The sequence below is a fragment of the Pteronotus mesoamericanus genome, unplaced genomic scaffold (assembly GCF_021234165.1).
Source record: "Pteronotus mesoamericanus isolate MK-2021 breed Mesoamerican mustached bat unplaced genomic scaffold, CSHL_Meso_final contig_68, whole genome shotgun sequence".
Classification (NCBI taxonomy): Eukaryota; Metazoa; Chordata; class Mammalia; order Chiroptera; family Mormoopidae; genus Pteronotus; species Pteronotus mesoamericanus.
The window spans coordinates 23,820,558-23,846,044 of NW_026555234.1; the positions used below are offsets into that span (position 1 = coordinate 23,820,558).

General features: G+C 38.2%; 1 protein-coding gene across 1 annotated transcript in view; it reads right to left on the reverse strand.

Moving 5' to 3' along the window:
* The window catches only part of TMEM156 (transmembrane protein 156), a 35,050-nt gene extending 25,110 nt beyond the window's left edge, over window positions 1-9,940 (reverse strand). Inside the window, exon 1 of the mRNA XM_054582195.1 lies at window positions 9,853-9,940. Coding sequence (XP_054438170.1) covers window positions 9,853-9,940 — 88 coding nt within the window. The remainder of the gene's footprint in view (window positions 1-9,852) is intronic.
* Between the last annotated feature and the right edge of the window lie 15,547 nt (window positions 9,941-25,487).

Genomic DNA, 25,487 nt, shown 5'->3' on the forward strand with positions numbered 1-25,487 from the left:
TAATCACATCTGTAGAGACCTTTTTCCTTATAAGGTAGCATTTACAGGTTCTAGGGATTAGCACCTAATATGTTTGGGTGGCCTTGGTTCAACCTACCTGAACCCCCAAAGATGTAACTTAACAGGGTGTAACTTAACAGGGTGACATAATTTGTATTTTTGTCTGAAGACAAACATCAGATATGGAAATGATGGTATAAACAGAAAAAACACTAAGTTCAAAACAACAAAGACTCTAGTGCCAAGATACTTGAACAATTTCATCTCCATGAATCTCATTTTCTCATCAGCAAAATAAGGATAATAACTCTAGATCCTGCTGACCTCGTGGGGTTATAGTAGCATGAAAACTCTTTTGAAATGTGTACAAATGTATATTATTTAAAATGAAAACCCATAGTCCACAAGTAATTAAAGCTCACTATGTAAAAACTGGGAATCCCTACGTAGACATAATGATCACCCAAGGAATAGGTACCCTCTCTGTCAGATATTCCCAATCTGTCATTCATTTGCTAGTATAAGAAAATAAATAACATGCTCAAATCCACCTTTATATGTTTTTCTTTACCATTTCTCATATAATCATATAGGGCAAAATATATTTTTAAAATTTTCTAAATAATGTGGCACACAGTAGAAGAATTACTCCATTTTTTAGAATTGCCTCTTCTAGTCATACATCTTGATTCAAATTTAAAAGAAAAGCAAGCTATTGATTGACATTAAAATTTATTTTTGCTTGTGGAATTTGTATGTTAGACATACAAAAAAGAATACCATTCAGGTGTTTCATTAATGATGATTATATTTTTATTATTTAATAAATTAAGAGCTTATTACTCTATACATTTATAATTGCTTCTGTAATAATTCACATGTGATTTCCAGCTACAAAGACATTTCATACCTGAGATGCTATAAATTTTTGAGGGGTGGTAATTAACTCAAATACACAATTTTATAATTTACCTATAAACAAAGTTACAATCAAATAATAACTACTTTTAAAATATTGTACCAGGCCAGAGATAGAAATGCACCATCTGATGGAACTCTGTCACTTTTTTTGTATTACTAAAATATATGAAAAACATTTCTTGCCAGGTTTCCACTTTTCTCGCTAGAATTTTTATCTTATGAAACCTTCCACTTTTTGAACTTATATTCTTATGCTGTGACATAGAAGCCAGATGGAGGAATTTTTACTGACAATATTGCAATCTTATCCAATAAGTGACCAACTGGGCTTTCTAAAATTGACGATATATCCTTTACATTTGGCTAATGAGGTCATTTTGTGTTTTTTAAAACTTAGTTTTAAATAATTCAATTGGAAAATAAATAGAGGGCATCTCTTTACCTGGTATAATTTTAAGAAATAAATGAATTCTACTCAATCAGTTTTGTTATCAGGTGGGCTATATTCTCATCTCCATAAAGAAGGATTTATGAATTTATCTACTGCCATTAATATTGCTGAGAATCAGATATCTAAATTCTCACTCCCAGAGATAGAAATGCATTCCAGAATTACTCCACTACTAAGAATGTAATCTCTCAGAGAAAGTATATAGACTACTAAATAGATTTAGGAAAATACATTATAGTATAAGACCAATGCCCAAGTCAGTTATTTTTTTCTTTTTAAAGAAAAACAAAGAAACATGAACTACCTTTATATTCTTTAACTTTTATTATAAACTAATCATATGTAAGCATATATAAAATTGGTGTCAGTTAAAGGATAATAAAAATAAACACCGTGTGTCTATCGCAGATTAAGAAATAAGAGGATATTACCAACATCGTTGAGGCACCCTGCCCTTATCCCTACACACTCCTTCTTTCCCAGAGGTTAACCACGATCATGAATTTTGTGGCTATCGCCCCTTTGCTTATCGTAGAGTCTTTCCAAAATGTATGTATTCCTAAATAACATGACTTTATTTAATATATTTTAGAAATGTGTACATATATATGAAATATACTGATATGGAATATGGAGTATGTGTTCATTTATGGCTTTTTCACTTAATATGTTTTAGTCATGTTTTTACATGTTGCTGTAGTGAATTATTTGTGGTATTCATTTCGATGAGTATACCACAATTCATTCTTTGACAGTGAATATTTGAGCTGTTTCTATTTTTTGCAGTTTTGAATAATGCCGCTATGAACTATAACTCTCATACATGGTGGGAATGTAAAATAGTCCAACCACTTTGGAAAACAAATTTTCATTTTCTTTAAGTTAAATATACGAGGTCTATTCAGAAGGTATCCAGCCATGTAATATGAAGAATAGAGATATTCTTGAAGAAGATACAATATACAAGAAACATTGTACATAGGACAATGTCACCTTAGTCCTCTTCAAATTAGGAGCCTTGGGACCTCAACGGTTCTCCCAATCACCATCAGCTGGCTGCCCTGTTCTATTTTCCTAAATCTCATTGACAGTCTGAAATCTCTCCCCTTTCAAAGGCAATTTTAGTTTTGGGAAAAGACTGAAGTCACAGAGCACTAAATCTTGGCTGTGAGGGGGCTGAATCACCTGGGTGATTTGATGTTTTACCAAAAAAATCTTCATGAGACATGATGCATGAGCAGGCGTGTTATTGCAATAAAGCTTTGACTTGTCAGTTGCCCATGGCTACAGCCTTCTGAATCATCCAAATAGTTTTCACGGAAAAATGTTCAAGCTTAATGCAAAATTCTTGGCAGATCCTTTGCTCTATTTGCTCAGTCATTTTGAATGCAATGGCCACACAGTACACATGTTCACTCAATGGTGCCTACTGCCCCCACTGACTAGTACAGTGAAGTCATCATTGTTCACACATGCAGATTACAGTCCATGCTCCTTGCCTGTCAGGTTACATGGATGTTGCGCAAACTGTTCTTGTTATATTAACAATGGCTGGACTTTTTATGGCCAGACCTCATAAACTTACCATATCACCCAACAATTCTACTCCTAGGAATTTACACACGAGAAATAAAATCATATGTTCTCACAAATACTTCTAAATGAATTTTCATGCCAGCTTTTTTATTTATAATAACTAAGAACTGGAAACAACCCTTGTATTTACCTTTTAGTGTCCCTCTCTTATACTTAGCTTCTGTCCCCCACTACGACACAGTGAAACTGAGACGCTAAGGCACCAGGAATTGATAGATGCTCCTGAGGTGAACAATTTATTCACTGTTGCTTACCCATCTGGATTTGTAATTTCTAGTCATTTCCCCCTTTGAAAAGTTTTCTCATCAGTTCAACTACGTATTTTTAAATTTTTAAATATATCTTATCTCACATTTTAGATTTTTGTGCTGGGAATGTTTTTCAAGGTATGACTGTGAGAACAGAGGTCTCAGCTCCCTGTTCACCTTCAAAAAGAAGTGAGAATTTATAACAAAACCTTCACCATTTGATAGCCAATGAGAGCTCCAGAAACTACTCTATGTCAAGTCATATTTTCCCAGTACCTGGGCTATCTGTTAACTAGTTGCTAGGGAACTTTGGGAAAATCATGGATTAATTCAGGCAACATATAAATGTTAAATGTAAATGTAAAGTATTAAATGTAAAGTAGGGGAAATAAGAATTTTTTTCACTAGAAACATAGCTAGTGCAACCATTTTGGAGAAGCATTTGGCAGTTTCTTATAAAATTAAATATACTCAGCTATTCTGCTACTAGTTACCTGATAAAAAGGAAAACATATGTTCATAAAAACACTTGTGCAAGAATGTTCATAACAGTATATTTATAGTAATAAAAAAACTGGAAACAACCCAATGGATGAATTTAGTGTATTTATACACTGGACTTCTTAGCAATAAAAAGAAAGGAACTATTGATACACTCAATAACATGGATACATCTCAAAGTATTATACGAAGCTAAAGAAACCAAACCAAAAATAGATACTGTGTGGTGGTCCCATTTACATGAAGCATAAGAAGGCACAAAACTATGCTACAAAACCATACGATGATAATACAGGTCAGGATGTTGCCTTGGGGGTGGGAGAAGATTTGACAGGAAATGGAAGAAGGAATCTTTCGGGGAGTGATGAACATAACATCTCATATGGGGTGGTAGTTACATAGGTGTGTACCATTGTCAAAATTCATGAAACTGAACACTTAAGATCTTTTCTATTTTATTGTATATAAGTTAGGCCCTTAAAAAACAGCAAAACAAAGGATAGCTAATTGTTTCTAAAGATCTTGCATCATTACTGGATATTCGGTAGCATAATTCAGCAATTTAAAAATATTAGCTGTCAGGATAGAAGGGAGTATATGGTTTTGCTGTCTAATTTTGAGAGACATTGGTTAACATGTTGTTTCCTTAGGTCCCAGGTCTGCCTCTGTAACAATTGGCATAGACTCAAAAGAGTATCAATTTCAGTAGCAAAAAGTCAATCATATTTCCATGTTGGATCTCATGTTGATACTTCCTTAGTAATAGTGAGTGGTAAAGGGTGAAAAAATCATGTTATGTACACATGATACATCCATACACAGGAACATCCATACACAGGATACATCCATAACCAGGCCAGGGACTGGGGAGTCTAAATAGGATATGGATTTATTCATAGAACATTGGAAGAAAACAATTTGAAATGTGTCCTGGAGGCAAGGGGCAAAATTTGGGGTTCCTTTTAACTTATAGTAGCAGTATGTGAAAGGCAGATTTGGGACAAAAGAAAGAAACTGCAGGTTTTACTTGTCAAAACAAGGGATATAAACACATTGTGAAATTCTCCATGGGAAAAAAATGGTAGGAAAATGATTCAGAGTAAAGAGACACATGTCTATTGTATTAAATTTATTGGGATGAGATTGGTTAATAAAATTATGTAGGTTTCAAGTGTAAAATTCTATGATACATCATCTGTATATTGCATTGTGTGTTCACCACCCCAAGTCAAATCTCCTTCCATCACCAAATATTTGATCCCTATACCCTTTACTACCCTCCACTCCCATTTCCCTCTAGTAACCACCGTGCTGTTATATGTCTATAAGTTTTTATTTGTTTGTCTTGTTTATTCATTTGTTGCTTTAACATGTATCTTTTAAGTAAAAAAAAAAAATCTTTGAAATAAATTTCAAAGGCTGCACAACCTAAAAGTTCTAGATTTGTGATGCTATTTTGTGTTTTAAAAATGTAAGAGGAAGATAGTAATGCCTGGCTTGCCTAAATCAAAACAATGGTTGTGAAGATCAGATGAGAAATGCTTCCTTCAAGAATGTTTCCTTTTTATTTGCTTTACAATGTGACTCGGAAAATCCACTCAATCAACAAATACTGTCCTAAGTGCTTGAAATATGAACAAAATAGACAGAAACCTAATTTTCATGGAGCTTACATTCTATTTAGAGAAATCAGACAACAAAAAATACATATATAATAAATAAGTAAATTATATAAGTGATAAGTCTATAGAGAAAAGAAACAGAGCAGTACATGGGGGAGATATATTACTGTCTTAATGTTTCAGAGAAAGTCATATTTTTCCATTTTAAAAAAAGATACACAGAGAGAGCATTTATCTCAATGCAATGAGACAAGCAGTTAGAAATAATGCTAAGCAAGGGTTGTTGGTATTAGAACCTAATGATGAGAGAATAGGCCAATTCTGCCACAAGAGTGAAAAAGCATTATATTCAGCAGTATTTTTTTTTTTGCCTGAATGTATTGTCTAAAATATAAATGTAAAGAGTGTGTCTATTAGCAGCCATTTTAGAGCTATAAAAATTTTTAAAATTCAGGAGGAAGTAAAATCTCACAACAAACTAAAAAATCACCCATCTTCTTATAGTGCTTCTTTCTGAAGATTTTCAGAATAGTCTCTTGAGAAAGATGCTTCATTTAGAATGAGCTTAAATATTTAATGAGTTGAAATGAGTTATTTTATGTAAAAGTGCTTAGCATACTATCAGGTACATGTATAAATATTTGTTAAATTTTTTAAAAATTTCAAAAGTCATAAACTATATCTCAAAACTTATTAGGGATTACTGATTAAATTTTACTACTATTTCCATCAGAAAGTGTGAAACGGAAAGGGAAATGAATGCTAGTAAACATAGTTTATGTCGGTTTGGCTCTTAAAAAGAAGTGCGGAAGTCAAAACAGCTCAATAAAAATAGGTGTAAGGCGTTTTCATCTGTGCTATTCCTGTCCCACATCACCACAAACCACCAGGAATACACTTGCATAACTCACTACAACCTCAGGTTTCAAGAATCTCTGAGATATGTATATGAGTACATTTTATTTGAAAATCAATAATAGTTGCTTTTTTTAGAAAGTGCTTCTGCAAGCAGGTAGGAGAACTATAGGGCGATCATTGGAACTGTGGGAGTTATTTCCCATTGCAACAAAAATGGAAGGAGCATCTTCCCCAGAGAGGCCTGGAAGCAGCTTTTACTGTGTTCCTATTGCACCTCTTTATGTTGCTAGTTTGTAGCTACAGTATCATTTTTAATTAGTTACCAGTCAGTCTTCCCCACCTGAAAACTCCCTGAAGGAACACCTGACCTTCATTTGTGTAGCCCTGGACTCCCAGTACAGTTAGACTGGATTTGTAAGTGAAAGAATAAAAAAATGAAAGATCACTGAGATTTATCTGAGCTAACCAGGACTCGCTCTCAAACAATGAGTTCAACAAAAGCAGGCTGGGGAAGCCCAGCTCCCTTAATTGCCAGTAGATCTGAATCAAAATATATCCGTACCTTTTTGTACCTCCATTACTGAATTTTAGTATAAGCTGCCTTTCAAATAAACTGCAAGTTTTAGAATAAGCTCCCTTACCAGTGCATACCCAATGCAAACTCATTAATACTCCCAGGCACTGTTAAAGAAGGAGACTTCTTCAGTAAAGTTAGAATAAATAGATTATACTGTGTAATTATGACAATTGAATGTTCCAAGTAATGATTATTCAGAGACTCACATACATTCTTGATGAAAAGTGATCAAACACAGTTCCCTATTTTTAACATAGGACTTCAGAAGATTTGTTATTTTGAAATCAAATCTATTAAACCTGTGAATACATTATTCCTCATTATGATTCCTTTTTAATAGATTTGATGCGTTGAAGACAGGGTATCAGTGAATAATTTATAAGTAGAAATCATTTATATTATTTATCTTAGAAATTAAAGAGAATAGAACATAAGAAAAAAATAAAAAACAGACACAAGTAACTGATAGGGAGGGTGAAACTATACAGTAAAATCTCGAGGTTAATTTTAGCATTAATAGAATATTTTATTTTATTTTACCAGATATTTTATTTTATGAACTATATCAGTTAAGACAACTCATTTCATAAGGCATTAGGTATTACTGTGATTTAAAAGTTACTAAAAATAAAGAAAAAGAAAAACATTTATAAGGCAGGGACCCCAAAAAACTGGAATTTATTTATCAAAAATTATGTACTTATTCTTACATGTTTAAACTTCAGTCACCTTCAAATCACTTTCTGTTTATGCAATATACCTATCAAGACCTTTTCTTCCATGGCTCAAAACAGTTTTTGAACTCGTCGATTTTGATGCCGTTTAGTGCTTCTGCTCTTTTTCTTTTTGTTTGTTTGTTTGTTTCACCCCTTCCACATTGGCAAAATATTTCACTTTGAGGAATTTTTTAATCCAGGGAAACAAGAAAAAGTCAGTGGGGGCAAGATCAGTTGAATAGGGAGAGTAGGGCAAGGGGGTCATGCCGTTTTTGGTCAAAAACTCCTGGTCAGTGCACTGTGGGCAGGTGCACTTGTAAATCACCCATCATGAGAAGGGCAGATGTACTGAATGTCTTAAAAAAAAATTCACTGACAACAAACGCAGCCTCTCACAACACCACCAGCTGGTTCACTGATACAAATGGGTTCCTAGAACACTCTCCTGGTAGGGGAAGCCTGTACTACCAGGGACCTGCCTTCTAGAAGATAATTCTAGTTTTGGGGGGTTCCCCCCTCGTATGTGCTCGTATGTATAAAATGAGGCAATATGAACTATTCCTGGTGATTCTAAACCATTATAAGATATAAAGCATTATTACTACACTATGGTACTTGTAACAGATTATTATTATACTGCTGTATGTATAAAACATTTTGCCTAATAATCAACTTTTTTGTTTATGGTAGCGCTGGAGAAAATTCCTTCTACCACAAAATTCCAGGATAAGATGGTGGTTTTCAAACATTTTGTTTGTTGGCTCAAAGAGAGCTACCTGTGAAACAAAATTCCCGAATAAATTTGTCACCCCAAAGAGTCTAAGGGAGTATCTATTCTGTTCTTGAAGCAGGAAAAGCGAAATGGTTATTTTAAGTTTGTAGAGGCAGTAAAAGGTGGTATTGGGATCAGATGTAATTGGTTAGGAAACTGGGAGAATAATAATTAATATTGATGTTGGCGGTCACCAGCTCTCATAAACACTAACCAATAGTTAGCAAATAGTTTATTAAATCTTTTTTGGGCTAATTTCCTGGTTTTCATTAGAGCCAACCTGTTTTGGAGATACTAGATATATCTATATGACCTACCTTAGATAACTATTCAATGAACTTACTCTCAGTCCAAAATAGCTTAAAAATTGAAATAAATTATTTCTAGTCCAATTCTAACTCTTCTTTTTATATTTTCACTCAGTAAAATCAAGAATTAAAAATATATGTCATTTAATAACTATGTATGGCACCAGGTGGGTACTGAAAATATCAGAACAACACTTTGTGAAATATGTGATTGATTGTCTAAGCACTTTGCTATTGTACACCTGAAACTAACACGAAATTATGTTAAATGTAAACTGTACTTAAATTTTTTTAAATGGAATAGATGGATAGATAGATAGGTAGATAGATAGATGATAGATAGACGTGCTATGCAGCTTAATCTAAGCAACATAATGCCAGAAAACCAAGAGAAATCTGAAAAATCCAATTATTCACAGAACTGCACAATTACGGCATTTATTTACCCAAAATATTTCTATCTGTCTACTTAGCATTATGTATATGCAATAATAATTATTGTAGCAAGTCATCAAATATATTTCTTGATTTTAATCATATTTATATAATTTTTAATGATACAATACATAATTTTCTCTTTATTTTTTCTTTTAATTAAATGCTAGGGAACACAGTTATCATTCAAACAGTCACATTAATATATTTTCAAATCTTTTACTGACATGTAATACTTTAAACTTACATTTATTTATTTTTCTACCCTAGATTTCAGCAATCATCGCAATTCTCTGAAATATTAACAGAGTGCATTTTTCTCTCATTAAAATGTTCACACACATACACCTGCTTAAATCCGCACCCATTTTACTCTATCTATTGAAAATATCTAAATACTTTTGTTTTTCTAAAAGCAATAGTAAGTTATTGTGCGAAATAGTTGCGATGGAGAGAATTCAAGCATTTTTAACATAATAAGTATTATTTTGTTTAAAAAATAATTTCAGAATGTAAAAGCATACTTTAAACTGTTTTTGAAAGAAAGCGTTTTAAAGAGCAATATCACATGATTTGATTATTGTAAACTCAATGTTTGAAATCTAGCCCCAAAATTTTAAATGATCTCTTCATTTCATTATTGTATGCTACAATCATTAAGCACTACGACTAAGAGTCCTATGCTATGTGACAGTCAACTGAAATTGCAATCTCATTTTATTAGCTTTTCAGACATAGCGCTTCAGCCCATGCAGCGTGTATGCAAAATGAGGACATTTCCTGTAACCATTAGCTGTCATAATTTTTAAAATTGGAAAAAAAAGATAAATTATAATTTTACACTCACCTTCTGGTGTCTTGAAATATTCCGGCAAAATTAAAATGAATGTGATGACTATTGCTAAAAGGAATTTAAGGAGGGCTGTTTTTGTCATGTCTATTCACATGACACATGTGCCCCCGTCCAGTATAGTGATGGCAAGGTTCTTCCTGCTTTAAGTTTCATCTCTGTGGTACTTTAAGTTTATGCAATTTACCTCATACTTCCTTTTGGGTAAAACTTTAAAAAAAAAAAAAAGAGGCCTTGAACTGAGACTTCTTCATTTTGAGTCACTTGACATTAAGAAAACTGCCTTCACATAAGCCCTTTCAAACTATCTTCTAAATAAGATAAAAATAAAGAAATGATCTCAAAAAGCAAAGGGGTCTTGTCCTCATCTACATTTGAAGGTATTTTCTCATTTAGCAATCTGTGTGAGTAAATATAAACTCACAATACACTTAGGAAAAATAAAATAATGAAAGTCAGTCACGTTCCGGTTATATAGATGTTCATTTATGTACTCTTCAAATGATTGTTGACCTCTTTTAAGTAGGAGGCAGGCACTGTGCTGGATTCTGATGTTCAGAAAACAGTATGTCTAGAGGACGGTAAACAGTAAAAAAGGTGAAGATAAACTAAAGACACATGCAAAATTCTAGTTCTACTTCACTATACTATATAAAAGCAGTAGCAGTAGCATAGGACTCCATATCATTATGCCTGTAAACAGTGGTTATTGTTACAGAATCCACCTTTTCAGTTCCCATTTCAAAAAAAAAAAAAAAACACCTTTCATTATAATAATCCCAGTGAAATGAAATACTTCGTTTAGAATATATGAAGGGTAGAAAAAATTCATAGTGAATAAAGAATATGTGCAAACAAATATTTTTATTCCATTGATCTGGTTCACTCTCTCTTGTACCCCCATCACCCACCCCCATTCCCATTTATCCTATTCTTGTTTTTATCCACCCAACCCTGGGCTTTATGGAACAATGGTGAGTGGGGAGTAGGAGGCAAAGAACAAAGGTCATGCTGTGAATATATTATAAGAATGAATAGACTGTCCTTTCTTCTGATTGGATGCAGGGATTTGATGAAGAGACAGAAATCGAGGGTTAAGAGATCTTAGGACCTTCACTTACGAACAGTCAGGTGGGAGTAGGGCTTCAAACATTAGACTTATTTTATGAACAACACCAAGGATCATTCAGAGGAAGAAAGAATTGATGAGCGTCATTGCCCACACAGCTTACTGGACTGAGACTTATTGGAATAGAGGTCTAACAGCATGTTCAGTAGAGATGCTGGTGGGGAGGGGTGAAAGGTCCTGTCCCTTAATTCTTCCCCATCTTACAGGTATCACTAAGTGGTCAGTGGACCTTCTCTCCCCATTTTGACCCTTTTTTGATTCCCTCACATTCTCTTATTTATGAATATAAACGTTCCAATTATGATTTTACTGATGGAGATAAAATTGATCAAAAAAGTATTTACTTTATGGAACACCATTAAATCAATTTCATTCTTTGATCAGTTTTCTTCAAAAAGCAGTTAAGCCTCTTCAGTACAGGGTGGGCTAAAGGAGGTTTACAGTTGTGCATATGGAAAATAACACAATGATTAATAAATAATAATACAAGAGTAAACTGTGTTTCATGTACTCACAACTGGAACCCCACTTTTGCCCCACCTTGTATTTTCCATTTTAATTTTTTGTAACTGAAATTAGTTTTTGTTGTATCTATTCTTTTCTACAAACAACAATGCCATATCAATGCCATATCAAGTTCTTTTGTCCATATCAAATTTTATTGATGTGAGTGTTCACTGTGGTAATATTCCTTGCAGGGCCTACTTCTCCCTTTGCCACCCCCTACCCCGCTTTTGAGCTCAGGCTGCTTCTCCTGTCCTCGAGCACGTGGGAGACAAACTCCCCCAGCAGCTCCATGAGTCCCGTTGTCGGTCACGGGCTGACCCAGGTGCTCTGTATCTGCCTTCTGCTGCACAGACAGATGATGGATGTCAGGAGACCAGTCTGGGGTTCCTAAGTCCCAGGCCACTTCCTGGCTGCTTTGAGGGTATAGAGAATCGGTATCGCACACACGGCCTGAATTCTACTTGCTCAACACCCATGTATTATCTCTGATTTAGCAAATGATGAGACTATTACTATATGTGTCTCTGGTATTTCAAGAATCTTCTATTGTCCACATGGTTCTGTTACATTTAAATCTAACTTTATAAATATTTTTGATCATTCTGACCACAGTTACTAACTGCTTAAAGCATTAGCAGAACAAGAGCCAATGACAAATTCCAAATATCCCCTGGATCAAATTCTCCAAGACTCAATGGCAAGGATTAGAATTAAATGTTCAAAATAGCTCACTTTTTCTGACTGTCATAATTCATCCAATAAATGTTTTATAACTGAAATTGCTATGTAAAGTACATCATTAAATATTTGCATAGTAAATACCAACAATCACTAAAATTAAATTATTAAGCTGCATTTTTTATAGGTAATGAAGAAATAAAGAAACTGCCTTAGAAATAAAGAAACATAGGTAATGCTAACTTTGATTTTATTTAACTTTTAATTTTCTGTTGAAGGTAGGACTAAAGCAACAAGGGAGTTAGATACAAACAAACCTGGAGTAGACAAGCAGCTAGTGGTATGTAAGAAATTTTCTATAACAATGTTATTTGTGGTTTTGACTTATATATTAAGAAAGACAGAAGTGTAGCAAGCTCTAAACCTTTAGGTGTTGGAATTTAATGTGGATGTTACCCTGAGGAACTGTGGGAAGCCACAGCAGCTCCCAGAGCTTGCGAAGTGGCTAAGAGTCCTCACTGCTTGGCACCTTCCTTTGATGTCCCTCCTTGCATCTGTGCTCTCCTTTCTCTCTCATGTTTTTGTACCATCACCTTTCCATCACCCAAACACGAGAACTATGCAGACTTGTTTCTAAAGACTTCCATTAATTTCTAATGGTCCATACACACGTCATAGTGCATTAAACCGTACTCCAATCATGTCATTTAAAAAAATTTTTATTTAGCACCACAATGTGAATATTCACATACACACATCTTTGTATGTCTCATGATAGAGTAGGATTACTAAGACAAACAGTATGAAGATTTTCGAAGTCGTCGATTCATTTAGACAACTGTCTCCCAGAAAAGTTTTGTCAGCATACACGCTGCCAACTATGCATGAGAGTGCCCATGTATGACCAGACTTCAATGCTAGCCATTGTATTCTTTGAACCATTGTCAAATTGAAAGAAAAAATAATAATTTGTTTTTTAATTTGCATTTCTTTGATTGCTAGTAAGTCTGAACATTATTCTTTTTTCTTAAATGCTTCATTTTTTAAAAATCATATTTAACTGATTATGCTATTGCAGTTGTCCTAATTTCCCCCTCTCCCCAGCACCAGCCACTCTCTCAGGCAATCCCCACACCATTGTTCACATCCATGGGTCCTGTGTATAAGTTCTTTAGTTGCTCCATTTCCTATACTGTACTTTACATACCCGTGGCTATTCTGTAACTACCTATTTATACTGCTTAATCCCCTCACCTCTTCACCCATTCCCCCACACCACCCTTCCCATCTGGCAACCATCAAAACGTTCTCCACATCCATGATACTTTCTCTATTCTTCTTGTTTGCTTAGTTTGTTTTTTAGATTCAATTGTTGATAGATATGTATTTATTGTCATTTTATTGTTCATAGTTTTGATCATCTTCTTTTTCTTAAATAAGTTCCTTTAACATTTCACGTAATAATGCTTTGGTGATGAAGAACTCCTTTAGTTTTTTCTTGTCTGGGAAGCTCTTTATCTGCCCTTGATTCTAAATGATAGCCTTGCCGGGTAGAGCAATCTTAGCTGTAGGTCCCTGCTTTTCATGACTTTGAATGTTTCTTGCCAATCCCTTCTAGCCTGCAAAGTTTCTTTTGAGAAATCAGCTGACAGTCTTATTGGTATTCCCCTATAGGTAACTAACTGCTTTTCTCTAAATGCTTTTAAGATTTTCTCTTTATCTGTAATCTTTGTCATTTTAATTATGATGCGTCTTGGAATTGGCCTCTTTGCATCCATCTTGCTTGGGACTCTCTGTGTTTCCTGGTCTTGCATGTTTATTTCCTTCACCAAATCAGGGAAGTTTCCTTTCACCATTTTTTCAAATAGATTTCCAATTTCTTGCTCTTTCTATTCTCCATGGCACCCCAATGAGGCGAATGTTGGACCTCTTGAAGTTGTCCCAGAGGCTCCTTACACTATCCTCATTTTTTGGGGTTCTTTTTTTTTCTTGTTGTTCTTATTGGTTGGTTTTTGCTTCCTTATATTACAAATCATTGATTTGATTCTCAGTTTCATCCACTTTCCTGTTGTTTTCCTGTAAATTGTTCTTTATTTCCATTAGCATATCCTTTGTTTCTGGATATTTTTGTGCCATTGAGGTCCTCACTAAGTTCCTTGAGCATTCTTATAACCAGTGTTTTGAACTCTCTATCTGATAAATTGCTTCTCCCATTTTGTTTAGCTCTTTTTATAGAGCTTTTATCTGTCCTTTCATCTGGACCATGTTTCTTTGTCTCCTTGTTTTGGCAGCCTCCCTGTGTTTGTTTCTATATATTAGGAGAGCTGCTATGCCTCCCTCTCTTAGTAGTATGGCCTGATATAGTAGGTGTCATATAGGGTCCATTGACGCAGCCTTTCCTATTACCCATTCTGGGTACTCAAGATGTGCCATTTGTGTATGCTGAGTACACCCTCTTCTTGTAGTTGATCTGCTGTTGGCAGATCAATGGAAGGGATTTACCAAGCCCAGTCAGCTGCAAGGATTGGTTGTGACCATTTATCACCAACCTCTACTCTCCATGAAGGATCAGTCATGTAGGGGAGGGGTGGTGGTGCTCCAACATGATCTGCAGCTGTTGTCTGGGTGTACACACTCTAGGGTTTTCCAGGTGGTGTAGGCCAAGGTCAGCCCCTACCTGTGTTCTGCCTGGGGCCACCTTGCTTGAGCTATAAAGCACCTGAGATGGCTGCTACTTGTGCTGGGCTTGGAGGTTCCCAGGTGAAGGAAAGCTGTGAATCTAGTCTGGCTGCTGCTACTGCCCACCCCAGGGACACTTAGCAGGAGATACAGAGAGCTGGGGGCTCACTGAAGCCAGCTGTTGCTTATTTGAGAGGGTTTAGGAAGTTGTGAAGCATGAGCCAAGATCAGATATTCACATGGAAAAGCTACTGTTAACAGCTAGGGTAAGCCCATAAAATGGGTGGGGCAGAGCCTCAGGGCATCTCCTGGGCAGGGCAAACAGTGTTAGCCAGACTGATGAAGTCTCAGATATGGCACCTGCTTGCCAGCTCTGTCTCTGTTGGAGAAGGGATCAGAAAAGGGACAATAGCCCCTGCCTGCCTTTCTGTCTGGGAGAAAGCTGTCTGCAAATTCTCTCCTTGATGCCAGACACTTCAGTTCCTCCTTTTATGCCACTGATGCTTTTAAAGCTGTTTTTCCATTGCTGGATCTCAGAGGGAGTAAGTCTGAGTAGGTCCATGTGTGGATTCTAAGAGGTACTGCTTGAGACTCCAAAAACGTCTTTCACCAACTCAATCCCTGCTGGTTTTTGCAACCAGCAGTTATGGGGACTTATCTTCCTGACGCTGGGACCCTAGGCTGGGGGTCCTAGTGTGGGGCTGGGACTCCTCACTCCTGAGATATCTCTCCTGAATTTTTATTTACCACATGTGGATGTGGGACCAGCCTGTTCGGCATCTCCACCTTTCCTACCATTCTGGATGGAAATGGTTTCTTTAATTCCATAGTTGTCAGACTTCCATTCAACTCAATTTCTGACACGTCTGAGTGATGGTTCTTCTATAGTTTGGTTGTAATGTTGATGTGGTTGGGTAAAAAGGTGAGTCATGTTTACCTACGCCTCCATCTTACCAGAAGTCTCTGAACATTTTTCATATTTACTGCAAATTTCAATTCCTTGTCTTGTGAATTGCATGTTTGTGTCTTTTATTAGAATACCATATCCTTTTTGCTGCTTTATAGGCCTTTTTTGTCTAATGGGAATATGTATCCTTTGCTGTATTGTTGCAAACAGTTATCCCAGGTTGTTATGTTCCTCTGTTTTGTATATGGTGGGTTTTTTCTTTCCCCAACTATTTTGTGACCAAAAATAAAATATGGTAGATTATGTACTTAAAAGTTCTATGCCGAGAAACACAGTTCTTCATTGTAGCTATGATATTATAACAAATAATTCATAGTTTATCAAGTAGTTTATTATTAAATGCAAACTTTACTAGCCGCCTGATTTTGGCTGCTTGGAACACATACTAACAAACTAAGAAGCCAGGCCATCTCGCTCACAATGGCAACACCTGACCCTCTAATAATTCATTAGAGTTGATGATAATGGTAAATGCACACATTTGCAGCATTCTGTTTTATAATTTCCAAAGAAGCTTCACGAATATTAGATTATATAAGGAGAATGTCAACAGATCTGCAATTACTCACCCACTGGGTTTCTCCCTGCTACCTCGATAAAGGAATAAGAGATTAATAAATCTAAATCACAAGAGATTGCTGTTACTGTGTTACTGTTTAACTCTCCGAAGTCTTATATTTCATATTGATTCTTAAAATACTTTAATGTATCTATACTTCTAATCAAGACTGAAAGTCTTAATTAAATAATTTTACATTGTGTGCTAGACACATTATTTTTTTTTTAATGAGCAAATCCTTTAGTTCAAGGAGCTGCTCTATCAAGAAAGCAAGAGCAATATACTTTTTAAAAATAATAAATAACAGCCTTAGAAAGGATGGTTTTGATTTAACTTCTATGTAGTTTTCTCTTATTGTATGAAATATACATTTGTTTTATATACTTTATATGAGCAATATATTTTCTTTTTTTTTCCTGTTAAAATTATCCCCCATCCCTTCATTATATTCTGAGGAAAGACCTTCTAAGAGTCAACAACGGCAAAGGTTAGTATTGAATGTTTTATATGGATTATTTTATTCAGTTCCCCAGCACCTCTCTGGGAGTTACTATTATTATTCCAATGTTACAGGCAAAGAAGAGAAAGTATAGAGAAGTCAAATGATGTGCTCAAAATCACACAGCTAATAAAGGGTAAAGCGAGGCTTCAAAACCCAGAAAGTCTGATTAAGGCTCCCCCCTCAGCCTGTGTAAAGAACATTTGTCAAGAAGGATCACTTATAAAATAATAATAGTAGCACACACAGATATAGCCCTTACTGTGTGCCAGACACTGCTTTACCTCAAGGCTTCTCACAGGTGACACTGCTGACATTTTAGGCTAGATAGACCTTTGTTTGTAGGGGACTGTCCTGTGCATTGTAGGATGTTTAGCAGAAGATGCCAGTAACAACCCTCCCCCAGTTTTGACAATAACAACAACGACAAATGTCTCCAGATCGCACCGGATGCCCCTGTGAGGGCGGAATAGCTCCCAGTTGAGAAGTACTGAGCTAAACACTTCACATACATCAAGTCATTTAATTCTCAAAACAACCCTGGGAAACACTATCATTTCACATTTTACTTGCTTCAGACCAGCTCTATTCTAGGTAATCTAATTGAAAGTGACTTTAAAAGACAATTTATAATCTCAATCAGCCTAATTACTTCTAATAGCGTTACCTGCAGATAAACCGCCTCCCTTGGCAACACAGCAATGCCTGGATTAACCCATTTTGTAGGGGGAAATAATCTCTTATTAATGAGGTCTGCCTGAGTAGGCGGAGAGGGTTTGAGGAAGTTCTATGTCCTCATTCACTTTGTGGTTTGTTCAGCAAATATTTACTGAACACCTGCACAATGACAGACAGCATTCTGAACCTGAGATGAAGAAGCAAACAAAAAAAAGTCTCTGCTCTCACATTCTAGTGGGAAGGTACATTCCACAGGCAGACTATAATCAAATAACAACAGTAGCTTATTTTCAGCTAGTGTTAAGTGTTCTGAAAAAAAAAAATAAGGCATAGAATTATGTGCTAACAGAAAGTCAGGCGGGGCACATGTTGGTTTAAACAAGGATGTTAAAGAAGGCCTTCTATGATTCCATTAAAAGACACTAGAGAAAAAGGCAAAACTACAGGGGCAGAAAACACATCAGTAGTTGGCCAGAGGCTGGAGGTAGAGGGAAAAGTTGACTGCAAAGGAGCTTGAGGGAATTTTTAGGGTGGTGAAAATGTTCTGTTGATGATGGTAGTGGTTATACAACTCTAAGCCTTAGTCAAAACTCTAGAATTGTATATTAAAATGAATGGATTTTACTATAGGTAAATTATAACTCAATAAACATAATTCACATCGCGCCCCCCCCCCGCCCCGCCCCCCCCCCCCGCCCCGCCAGAGGCCTTTTTGCTGTTTTAGAAACTGACATTATTGAGAAAGGGACTGGGATGTTGTTTCTGAGGCTGGGAGTGTGGACCAGAGCTTGAACTTAACTGAAGAGCATTCCAGAGGGAGCTTCAGGTCCGGTGGGGGGGCGGGGGGAGACCTCAGCATTGCCCCTGCTTGCCTTCAGTGGCTGTGGCAAGGTTATTGCAAAGAAACCCAGGGCATGAGGGCACACAGGAGGCCCCCCCTTTAGCAGCCAGGTCGGCTAGGCCAACCTGGGAAGAACAGCCAGCCTCTCAGTGTATCAGCAAAGGTGGTCAGCATTGCTCAGACCACAGGCTGCACTTCACGGAACTGCCTTCTCTTTGTTCATCGCCCCTCCAGGGAACATCTGCTTTGATCCAGCACTGCTGTGTTCAGCAAGCTCGCTGGGTGGAGTTCACCTGAGGCCTTTGCACACGGGCCTTCTTCTGGGCCTTCTTCTTCCGCAGCCCACACAAGTCTGCTCTGCCTACATTGTCCCCACCCCATCACCTGAGGCAGTGTCTTGTTTTCACTAACAAAACCTGCTGCACTGAGTTAGCAGCCCGTGCAGGAAAGAATCCACTGGGGCCACTTTCCTTAAAAGGAATATGAGGCAGGCTTGTCTGCCCAGCCAGTACGTTCAGAGACTGGGGGAAAGGGTGGGGTAAGGGTGCGGGGGTGCAAAAAGGGAAACCACCCTGGAATGGATTCCTAGGGCCACTGTAGTATTTCAGCCTCTGGTAACAAAGTTTCTGACAATTAATTTGATATTGAAATGCATTATCATGTTACTTCCATGTATAAAGAGACAGGAAAGCACAATCAAAACATTCTTCATGACACTGGAATATAACAACCTGACTCTAGGAAATCCAGTAAAATCAATTGCTCAGAGTCTGAAAGTATTCAGTGCAATAGGTCCAGTCTCAGATAAAAAGAAGGCAACAAGAGGGTATTTCAATTGCAGACTATGAATGCATTCCATTCTCCTTCCCTCCATCCCCAAGAATATCAAAAATAGTATTGCTTAGATTCAGAAGACACCTCTTGTTGCAGCCTGCTCTTTGTCTCTGAGATGGGACCTATTGGACCTAGCGTTTTTCTAGCTCGGGTCAGCTACTTGCTACTCGGCCAGAATCTTCCCTCAACAATTCTGTGCTAAGTGTAGTCACTGAATATAGAATGCAAGTGCGAACACGAAAGGCTTGTGTGCTTTTTAGAAAGAGGAACAAAATGGAGGAAGTGGAAACATAATGATCGATAAGAACTTTTCAGTTTACACATACCTGTCTGATTCATCTTTGTTCCTCCTCTCCCCATAACAAGTAGCACCATGTCTTCTATGCCGCAGGCCTCTTCATAATACTTGGTAAATGTTGCTGAATGAATATTCCATAAACAAACCACCAGCGTAGTGGAAAAACCTGAACGCTAAACATTGTAGAATGGTAATAAACATTGTCTGAGGACATTTAAATGAAAGATTGAGTGGTTCTTCTCTGTTAGTGAATCAGGAAGTAATACGTCAAATATGAAGGTATATCCTAGGACATTTTTAACTTATAAGAAATCAACATCAAAAAGTAGTCTTGTGATTTTATTTTTAAAAAGCAAAGCAAGTATATTGAGAGACTGAAATAATTTTTTAAATGCATGGAAATAAATACAAGGACTTTGTGTTCACCTCTTGCCTTGTAAGTTTCTGGAATCCTAAAATAAGGACCTTCTAAAGTTTCATAAAACTGGTAGTATAACATTATAAATTTGAGGAAAGATCTTGTTTGTAAATATTATAATGCTCATGTGGGAAAATGACCATACTGTAGTAGTTATTTCTCAAGGCTTCATAGGTGAGGGTGTTCTTTCCTTCCTCCCTCCCTCCCTCCCTCCGTCCCTTCTTTCCTTCCTTCTTTCCTTCCATCCTTCCATCCTTCCTCAACAAATGTTTATGACTGCCTGACACCATAGATCTCTCAGCCAGTCAGGGAAATGGACAGGTTAGCCAATAATCACAGCCCATCGTGTAGCCGCTACAATGCAGGGCGCACAAGGTATTATGGGAACCCAGAAGAGGAACACACTCAGCCTGGAAAGTCTGGGATAAAGTTTGTCAGAGTATGTGACCCTTGAGACTTGAGGGGTTTATGGAATCAGAGATTGGAAAGGCAGGGCACTCCAGATGGTATAAAGGTATAATTTAAAGGTATAATTATGAGAGAAATTATACATTCTAGACACTGCAAGTTGGCCAGAATGAGCACACACCTAGAGAGGTAGAGAGGGGTTCAATGGTAAAGAATCCTATGACCACGTTTAGATGTTTGAACTTTACCCTGAAGGCAACAAAGAGTCACTAAAGTGTATTAAGCAGAGTCCTGGGGGATGAACAAAATTAGGTTTGTATTTTAGAATGTTTAGAGGTACTGGCAGAAAGTGTTTAAATTCATTTTACAAAACCCCTTTTTTTTCCAAGTCAGAGAGTGTGGCCTGACTACAAGCCTCCTCATGAATGGGTAGGTGGAATAAGTTCAGGAGAGAATGCACATTTCTTCCCCCCATCTCAGCACCACGTAGAGCTGCTTTTTTTTCTAAGTTGGCTTTTTTTGGTCACTTATTCACCTTATCTCAGTCATACTGTTTGGCATCCCCAATGGCAGCCCCCTAAAAGCTAGGGTCAGCTTCCGCAAAGGGGCGATCATTAACCACAGAGTGTGAGCCCAAGCCACACGGGGCCCCACAGAATGGTGACAGGTTGCAGGCAGCACAGTGGCCCAGGGCCCTCCAGCTCACAGCCCCTAAGTTTGGGAACGGCCACCCTGCCTGCCAGAGGCCACAACATTCCCATTGGCGGGACCAAGCAGACAACATGAGACGTGAGCCACCAGGTCTCTGCTCAGGACTGGGCCTCACAAGGCCATGCGTGACACAGTGGTACACCCTGAGCTGGGGGTGAACAGGCCTGCAGCACCTGACTCTGCTGTCCCTGCTCCAAAGCACTGCCAGGCATCTGTCCCCTGAAAGGGGTTTCCCTAAAGGCCTTAAAAGGGTTCCAGTTCCTAAGATCTAGGTCACCTGTTATTGTGAACAATTTATTTTAGACACAACTGTCTTTTCGTATTGTAAGGTAGTTCTTCTGTAGATGCTCTGGAGACTAAAAGGAGTGACCTGACAGAAGGCTTATAATGCCCTTCCCTCAATGTGTGAAGAGAACCCCGCTTGAAGAAGGGGCACTGTGCCAGTCCCCAAAGTCCTGCGACTGGACTGGGACTATGCCATACCCCTCTGACCAGAACTGAGACTTGAGCAGGAGTACAAAGGAGGCTTTTAGCCTTGGTTATGATAGGGACAAGCTTGATGGCTCCCATGTGAAAGACAGAAAAGTGACCTTACCATGTGGAGAAAGAAAGGGAGCCAAGAGGGAAGAAATCTAGGCAGATTGCCTGCAAATTTATACCTGCCCTTTGGGGATAGAAGTTTTTGTTTTTCCTGGAAGAATAAAAACTGTAGAAGAATAGCTAAACAAATGAATGGCATTATGGCTGTTACTTATATTTTCCATAATCATTTTATTGTTAATCTCCTTTAGGTTTTATTAAAGTTCATTTTGAAAATTCAAGATTGGCTTGGCTGTAGTAAAGAAAGCCCAGGAGCCCTGGCTGGTGTGGTTCAGTGGGTTGGAGCGTTATCCCGTAAACTGAAAGGTCACGGGCTTGATTCCTGGTTAGGCACATGCCTAGGTTGCAGGTTTCGTCCCCTGCAGGCGCACGGACTGGAGGCAACCGATCGATGCTTCTCTTTCACATCAATATTTCTTTCCCTCTCCCTTCCTTCCCCTCTCTTTAAAACCAACAAGCATATCCTGGAGTGCAGATGAAAACAAAAGAAAATCCAGGAGACTTTTTTTTTTTCTTGAGGGGAACAAGTTATCCTGGGGAACCAAAAGGAACCAGAGTGAGACTTTGAGGTGAACTTCCAGGGGACAAATTTTAGGTTGGATTTACTTGGCCACCTGTTTTTCCCATCTGGAAATCCTCCTTCCAGGATATGATCTGCTCACACCTTTTAAAGCTCTGTTTAAAAGCTCTAGTTAAGTTCTGTTTCCTACCTGTCAGTACTGCTCTTCAACCAGATGAAAACATTCTTAACTTTACCATCATGATTATTACCAGCTAAAATCATTTGAGCACTCACAAAGGACATGGTGTTAAGCACCACCTTTGAAGTTATCAGTAATCAAATTCTAGATGCATTTATTTCACTTCTGATTACTGCTGTATGTTTCATCTCAGGGAAAAATATTAAGACTTTGACAGCATTTATTGATCCATCATTACTCTCCTATTCCACAGATCCATTTATAGGCCAACTTGTAATATCTCAGCATAAATTCTTAGCTGTGAGTGCTTCTTCAATATATTGCCAGAATGAGAGATTAAAAACAGCCATTTCAAAAGCTAAATTTAAAAGTGGGCTGTATTTTAAACCTCATTCATATGTCTAAGTCATATGCCTCAGTTGTAGGGTAAATTGCATGAAAGCACTTTGGCCATTACAAAAAGGAATACAAGCTGCGTTTCCTTTGCGAAGTCATCCATTCATTCAAAAAATATTTGATGAGTATCTAATATGTGGCAGACACAGTAACAGACACTGGAGATGTAACAGTGAACTAATCTGTCAAGTTTCTGCTCTCATGGAGCTTCTATTACAGTGGAACTAGAGACATAAATAGATAAGTCAGGTGGTACTAAGTGTGAGATATAAGGGGGAGTTGCAGGTTGACAAAGGTTAGCCAGGAAAGATGACATGAAGGAAAAGGGAAACAGTCGTGTGGACAGCTTAGAGCCTTCCCAACAGAGTCACATACATGCAAAAGCTTGGCTGGCAAGGTTTGAGGTGTTGGCAGAAGAGAAAGGAGTCCCGTGTGGGGAACAGCCTGAGAGCAAGCGAGGGAGGAGCTGAGGCCAGCAGCAGGGGGCCAGTTCACAAGCAATGTTTTATTTGATTTGCTTTTATTAAGGTGGTGGAGCAAATAAACTGAAAATATCCATTAGTAAATCAAAGAGAATAGATTTTAGGGCACCACAAACAATATATTTAACATGAAAAAAAGGAAAGTTGTATGAAAAATCCTGTTTCTTAAGATTCTTTTTTTTTTTACTGTGATTGTAATCTGATTTGATTGCAATGCTTTTCTAGTTTTTCTCACTACGAACCCAAAAGAAAAAGACTGAATTAAAATTCCAAAACTGAACAACAAATGAGGGGGGTAGCGGGCTATGAGAATATCCTTTGCTGGTTATGTACATAACACAAAAGTTAACACTGAAAAGGCAAATGAGGGTTAAAAAATAGCATCAAATTCCAAAAATTTAGGCTATGGATTTAGATAACTGTCTTCAAAGACAATACTGCTGCCCTGACCCGTGTGGCTTGGTTGGTTGGGTGTCATCCTCCTGCAAGGCTAAAGTTCGCTAGTTCGATTCCTGGTCAGGGCACATGCCTTGGTTTCTCGTTCTTCCCAGTTGGAGCATGTAGGAGAGGCAATTAATGTTTCTCTCATTTCGGTGTTTCTTTCCCTCTCCTTCTCCCACCCTTCCCCCTCTCTAAAAATGAATAAATCTTTTTAAAAAATAAAAAAATTAAAGACAATGCTATTGAAATAATTTTTTATCTATGTATATAGGTGATTGCGAAGGGGGAACGGAGTCTCTTCCACGTGGCTCTAATTAAAAAAAAAAAAAATGTATCCTGTGCTTCTATGGAGCCCTCAGTGGTAGAGTTTTTGATGTATCTCCTTCCTGATTGTGACGGTTTCAAAGCTGCCCTTCCGCTTTCCTTTGAGCTAGCAGTCTGTTTCAATACTTCATTGTTTTACATTATGTTGCTTTTTCTAATCACTTTCCCAAGGGGGGGGGGTGTGTATAAAATAGATCCCTAAATAGATCTGCCAACCACTTTAGGTTGCTGCCACAATTTAGCTATTATTCTGGTAGTGACTTGATCCATCAGTCTTCTGGACCACTTGCTCATACTGGATTTTCATTATGAAGACATATTGAAAATGCCCTGAGCAAATGTCTTGGGGGGCAGGGGGCATTGGGGAATGACACGTTCAACCATTGCTAACAGCATACAGCTAGCTGAAAGTAGCAAACACTGAATCTGTAAATAACGAACATAAGCATTACTTGGAAAACCAAAAGTTTTACTTTGATTTACATTTACAAAAGATGGACATTTCATTTACACGTCACTCCGATACAAAGTAAGGAAATCCCTGTCCTCTCTTATCCACCACTAGCTCCAAGGGGGAAAAGACCTTAGCTGTTTTGCTCAATTCTGATTATGCGTTAACATATGTAAACTGCTTTAGATTTGTGCTGAGCATATGGACGCTGAGTAAACTAGTTGTTACTCTTAGCACCTAGTATGCTGTATAGTGGGAGTTTAATATACATTGGCTAGAGGAGTGAATAAGGACTCTCCTTTTGTAGATTCCTACTACCCCGCCATTGGAAAACAATCATGGACAGTGTTGAGGATCATAAATGCTGTGGCGCAAACCCATTCCTGGAGCACAATAATCATCAGACTGTTGCAAGGGGAAGGGATGCAGGGGCTGGAAAAGAGAGGCGACTCAGTGAGTTTCCCCAAAGCTCTTGGAAAATACAGTCGTTAATTAAGGAATCTAAACCCACGGCCGGCTGTCTGATCGCCTTCCAGCCCTGCAGAGGGACCTCTTCCTAAACTTCCAACCCCAGGAATTCCCCATTCCCAGTTTGAAGGGGCGGGGAACCGGAATCTTTGTCAGGTTCGCCACGCCCCGCCCCCTCCCGCAGAGCTCCGCCCAGATTGACGTCCCCCTCCCCCTCCGGAGCTCGCCAAACCTCATCCCACATAACCCCACACCCCCTCTTCTCCCCTTCCCTTCCCTTCCCCCGGCCCCGGCCGTCGGCGGGCACTGCGCTGGGGAGAATAGAAACCGCCAACCCAGAGGTGGCAGCCGTCTCCCAGGGGCGCAGCCCGCCAGGAGGGGGCGGGGCCTGCGGGAGGGGGCGGGGCGGGCTAGCCGCCCGCGCCTGGCCACCGGGACTGACGGGCGAGCGGGTCCTAGACCCCTACCCACTAGCCCGCCAGCCCTCTCCGGGTTGCCCGCAGAGTTTCTCTGCCCAGCCTGGTGCAGCTTGACAGAGGGAGAGTGACCCCCTCCGGGCCGGT